Genomic DNA, 6000 nt, shown 5'->3' on the forward strand with positions numbered 1-6000 from the left:
TTTCTCCGATTACTTTCTCAAACTTGACTCACAATAATTATGGTAACCATTATACACGTATTATTTGAATAAACAATTTGAATTGATTCCAATTATTTTTTCATTTCGGTGGGCAATTTTCAAGGGGTAAAAAAAGAAAATTTTCTGTCAATCAAAAAAGTTTTCTGCTTGTCAACAGAAACATACTAATTGAGATATTCATAGTTTGTATGTATGAAAAAACTTCTTTTTTTTTTGATTTGTCAGGTCTTGAAAATTCCATGAATGTTATTTCCATTTAGTATTCCATTAGACGTTGAGACCTATAAAAATGATAGAAATGGAAATCAGTGAAACGATTCAATTAAAAATCGACAACGCTTCTTCCTCCTTGAACTTTACATTCATCAGACTACCCTTCCGCTCAACGCCACTTACGGCGTTGAAATTACTATCGAAAAGGACAAAACGGGCGCAATAGTAGACTCAAAAGAAAGAATCGAAACACACGTACAACACAATAAATTTTGCCTTCACTTCCGCTGCTTGATCCTATCCCGTGCGCCATTCAACAACACCTTTTCAGAGGACCTCCTTTTACCATTGTGAGGCCTCGCCCTCTTACCCGATTCAATTTCTGGCAACACCTAAACTGACAAAGAGAAATTTCAAAAAGAAGAATAAAGTAAGAAAAAGAAGACCGTCCTGCCACGTAGTATGTCAGTATGTCAGTACGGGTGGCGTCCCGCCCTATTTCGCTTCTTTCCTACAATCCTCCTTTTTTTTTGCCGCCTTCATCAGCCATTTTTTCACTCCGTGCGGCAGCGCCTCCTCTGTGTGTCTATGTTGCAGTCATTTGCCTGCCAAGTCGGCCCCTTTCCTCCAGTCCAGACTCAACAATACAAACAAATCCTGACAGGCGCGACGACAGTGGCGGCGAGGCCCAACGCTACAGTATCTCATTATTGGCACCTCTAATTGCCGCCGCGGTATCAAGTTTCGAAAAACGCGTCTCCCCGCTTTCGAGGGGAACACAAAATCGACGACAACACAATTTATTCGGCTACCGGCCAACCATTTTCTCACCGCCACCGGATATTCTGGGAGCGCTTCCTTTTTTCTCACCTGTACAGTCACTATATGATGTTTCCTATCTTCGTTTTCTAGGATGTTTAGATAGTCTCAAAGGTACTTGTATATCTTGTGAGACCATTTAGACCAAGTATCGTTCTTTTCATATTATGACCATTTTTATACTTCAGTAACATCCTTCCAAATAATATAACCTTTTACTCTAATCTATGTTCTTTTTTTGAAAGTTTTTGAATTTCAAAAATGTATCTGATGCTCAAAAGCACATGACCAAAGTATTAAAGTTTTATAAGTTAGATGTTGTTGCTTATCAAAAAATCTGAACATCAGTGTATCAAACCCAAAAATCATTCTCACTTTTTTGAATACTGAAGACTAGAGATTTTCTGCCATTTTTCCCATTATCAAAACTCTACCATAGCATTTCTATAATTTTCGGACTTCTCCTCGAAACGATTTCTCGAGTCCATTATTCGCGATTGTTTTTGTTGGAAGCGACGAGATTTTGTCCATATATTCTTTGTGAAGTACCTTCCAAAACGACGCATCTTTTCTCTTTTTTTTCTCCCGTTTTCCACGCGAAAGAAAGTCATACTGCTTCAAATGACCACCACTTACAAAGTGTCCAGTGTAATTATGAATAGTATCTATGAGATGTCCAAAAGGATGGTGGAAATAAGCAATCTCTCATTTAGTTCCCTCTTTTCTAGTATTTTGTTACAGTAATCTAGTAAGTGTTGCTATCATTTTCAATTGTTGTTTAAGTAGGTCTTTCCACCATTTGAGAGTCAATTAATTGCCTTCTTCTTGCACACTTGTCGTTTCTTTTTCATTTTCTCTTGTTTTTGTTTCGCGCTTCATCCATTCCTTTACCGCTCTTTTCAACGTCATTTCTCTCCTCGTTTTTCCAAAAAACCTAACAATGAAATGAAAACAAAACAATAGGAAAGGAACTGCGAACCAAATCTTTTATGCATGGCGCACAAAACCAGCAAATCAGCTGGATGGAGTTTCAAACCACCTCGACAAGAACTCAATTTGATTCAATACACATGTCAGGTGGAACCCCTTGATGTTCAACTTCTGAATCATCTAAGAGAGCAGGTTGGTACGGTAGGGTAAAGAGAAAACTGGAACTGATTAGATGCCTTCTCTTTTTTCATCCGATTTTTCTGGTCAAACGTGATCAAAGTCAGTTTACTGAACATTTGCTTAGCATAAATTTTTGATCATTTGACTCGTCTCATTTCCCGCGATGCGCGTGGGGGGTCTGCTCCGGAATAATCAGAAAAGTACACGGAAGAACTTGCCGAACGAAAAGATTTAGGCGTATTTCACAAGAAGTGTTTCACGGGTTTAAAACAATAAAACGCGTCATGTTCGAACTTTTTGCAGGCTCAGAATACGGACGACTTGTCTGTTCTATTCAACATCTTGCCACCTGTAGAACAGCTGGTCTCGGAGATACCATACACTTTACCACTGTTGGAAGCTATCTATTTGAAGTGTGAACTGGTAAGAGATGGAGTGTGAAGCCTGTTGAGTCTAGGATCTGCCAGCTTCTGGAAAAATCTAAGGGGATGTTACATTTTTCAGAGAACTGTTGAGGATGGTCTTCTGCTCCCAACAAAAGAACTCTGCTGTGAACAACTATTCTGTCAACTTGTGTGGTGGACTGCATTCTGTGAGCAAAGCAACACGTCCAGTGTTAAAAAACACTGTGTCATGTTCACGGTAAGCCTTTCCATAACTTTTTTTACTCGTTCACATACAAGTAGGGATTCGAATTGCATACATTTTCTTTTCTCCTTTTTTCTTTGCTTCCTTCCTTTCACATTCCTTGTTTTTTATGTAAATAGCTGTTCGTGTTCGCGCGCACTTTTTTCCAGAGAGTAACAGAAGGAAAACACGTCGCAAAGCCAGCGGAAAATGCATTCTCCTTCTCTTTTGACAGCGGAATTGCTCTCTTGTGTGAGGAGCTGAGAGAAGATAATCAAATAACGTTTCTGTGACGGCGTTTCCTATGCATCCTCAACCCAGCAAAAGTGAAAAACTATGAAAAAGGGTTCCGATTTTTTCAGGACTTCCAACCATGCATTGCAACATTGATGTCCATTATCGGGAGGCAATGCCCAGATTTAGTGAAGAGAGCTCATGAGGATAGAAATCAGCTGAAAACCTGTTTGGAGAGTCTTGGATGTCACGGGCTCGTTAATTGCTCATCAGGCTTAATTAGGTTCGTTTTGAATCGTATGCTGTAAACAAATGTGTTGTTTCCAGAATGACTGATGCTGTTCATTTGGAATTGCTGAAGCATGTGGAAAATCTGAAAATTATCTGTACACAGATAAAAGAATTACAACATGACCCCAAATCAAGCGCCCCTGATCCATCATGTGAAAGTCATCAAAGACAAATGAGTATGAGATTATCACAAGTGTTCGAACGTCTTAAGCTTAATGAAACCCTACAATGTGTTTTGGAGGAAACGTTCCAAAACCAACATGTAATATTGTTTTTCTGTTCTGGTGTCTAAAAATTTTTTAATTAAATTTTTTTAGTTGGGATCACTTCTCCGTATCTGCCGTAAACGTGTTGGTTCTGACAAATTGCTTATCGGATTGTTTAATGCATTTGCAAGAGCCGCTCCAGAAGACTTTGCACTTCAGCAGATGGACCCAATTGTCGCTCAACTCATCGTTGTTTTCAATAATTCATATAACAAGGTAGCCGGAACTAAAAGTCAATGTTTGTAGGTGGTCTTTTGTTATTTCAGTTATTGCAAATGTGTCCCGATGAAGTGAATGCAACTAGATTGTCTTCGGGATCTTCAACATCTTCAGTTTCTCAAGGAACACCTTCTTTGAGTATGTATTTTATGAACGTCAGATTTTTGCAAGTTGTATTTTCCAGATGACAAATTTTCTGTGCGTTCATCAGAAAATTCAATTCAATTTGATAATCTCAAACAAGAGGTAACACAGTACTCTAACACAGGAAACAAATTTTGAATGAACTTTGTCAATTTCAGATTTCAAAACTACGGAAGGAACTTCGAGTTGCAAATTACACTATCACCCAGTTACGCGAGAAATCTGAGGAGGAATCAGTTATTAAAGAGAGGTAAGCCGAACTAATAATTTCCCAGTCGCAACAAATTATTACAGTGCTTTGCCTATTCCCGACTATCCGGATGCAACCGCATACTATAAATCATCCACAAAAGACCAACTGAGTCAATTGGTCACTCGATTCGGTGAATTGTTCATATTCGCAAGCAACGTACGTGAGGATCACATGAAAACAGAACTTGATCTTCACCAAAACTTTCAGGAATTGCGAGATTCGTTGGATACATTACCGGAAATGGAAGGGGAAGACGACTTGCAAGCTATTTTCGGTCATGAGACTTTGATAGTCACTTACAATGTAGTCAAAGAGCACATTGAAGATAGAAAATTGGCTGTTTTGAAAGCTTTGGGATCAGGTTAGTCATAGTAGTAGTTTTTGTAAATATTTTGATATTTTAAGATAACAACAATGCAACAGAGTCAAAGGAATTAACTATTTTTGAAAATGCATTGAGTTCCCAGTTATACAAAGAGTTCACTACAACAAAAGCTGGGGGTATGATTTCAGAGGTACACATTGCTTCATTTTAATGTTAAGTCAAATTAAATTCGTTTTTTAGGAACTCTGTCAAGAAGTGTTCAAAAAATTGAACGACTATCCAGGCATTGACGAGTGTCTAACAGTTCACCAATTCATTCAAAAGTGTATTTCAATGTCTTGGGACATACAATGTTGTCCAGAGCATACGTAAGTTTCATCCCCGCCAACGTGTTCAGTTTAATAACTAAATAATATGATTCGTCACAGATTAGAATTATTTAGGTTCACACATGTCCCTTTGCTTCTGTCAAAAATATCTGAAATCACTATTGGAATCAGTAATTATTGATGTGGTCCCACTTTACCTAAAAACATACACCCAGTCATACTAGGCAACCTGGGTTTATGTGATTTCTGAATTTCTGAACGTTACCCTACTTCCGGGGACATAATCCAAAAAACATTCGCAGGAATTCCTTACAAAAATATTTCTGGGAAAAAAGAGTGTTTCCTACATTTTTCTTCTTGTGGCATTGACAAATCGATGTTCATCAAAAGTTCGTGCTTCTGTCACCGGAAATGGCACCAGAATATCAGATGAGATATGTGGAAAATTTTATACACCCACATCAGTGCTGAGAATGTTCGAGATGGATGATAACTTCCTCTGAAAAAAATTCTGCAAAGTCGAGAAAGAAATTGAACCAAAAATACCCTTGGTTCCTAGTCCCCGTTAGTCGTTCGAAATTTTTGGGTTCACGTATCAGAAGATCACTAACTATACTATGAAATAATAAATCAATCACATAGTCACCTGAAAAAAAACCTACCTGACTTTCCTCAAACTAATAAATCTACCCACGCAACAACCATAACTCATCTTATTACAGATTAAAATTGGAATACGACGGAATAGAGTTCGAGCCGACACGTCACTCAAGAGGTGCTTACTCGGGAACTACCAATCACATTGTCAACTATATATGGCCGTCTCTGATAGATACATCAAACAATCGTGTTCTTTTGAAGGCGATTGTTTTGACATAATGATTCAGTCGGCTCTTGAAGATTTAATGTCTTCATAAAGAATTATTTATCAGTGTCTTCATATGAACAACAAGGAGATAAAATCTTCCGTTATAAGTATTCTTTCTTTTCGAGTTTTTTTGCTATTTCTACACATACGTCCCGAATCTTGTTCCTTCTCCCAATCTTCCATGCTCCAATGTCAAAAACTATGTCAACTTTCATTTTTTGATTCATGAGAACAACTTCCACTAACTAATATTTTGATATCTTTTGCTTTTCTGTAAATAA

At 37.9% G+C, this 6000-nt stretch overlaps 1 protein-coding gene across 1 annotated transcript; it reads left to right on the forward strand.

Annotated features, from left to right (window-relative positions):
- Positions 1–2046: 2046 nt before the first annotated feature.
- On the forward strand, positions 2047–5730 carry GCK72_024484 (uncharacterized protein; the record flags this gene model as incomplete). Its single annotated transcript, XM_053735912.1, has 14 exons — positions 2047–2175; positions 2467–2586; positions 2668–2805; positions 3153–3307; positions 3352–3577; positions 3633–3797; positions 3848–3938; positions 3985–4046; positions 4103–4194; positions 4239–4353; positions 4405–4558; positions 4603–4712; positions 4763–4890; positions 5574–5730. 14 exons carry the CDS (start codon positions 2047–2049, stop codon positions 5728–5730), a joined length of 1842 nt encoding a protein of 613 aa, XP_053579478.1.
- Between the last annotated feature and the right edge of the window lie 270 nt (positions 5731–6000).

The sequence above is a fragment of the Caenorhabditis remanei genome, chromosome X (genome assembly GCF_010183535.1).
Source record: "Caenorhabditis remanei strain PX506 chromosome X, whole genome shotgun sequence".
NCBI classification, from domain to species: domain Eukaryota; kingdom Metazoa; phylum Nematoda; class Chromadorea; order Rhabditida; family Rhabditidae; genus Caenorhabditis; species Caenorhabditis remanei.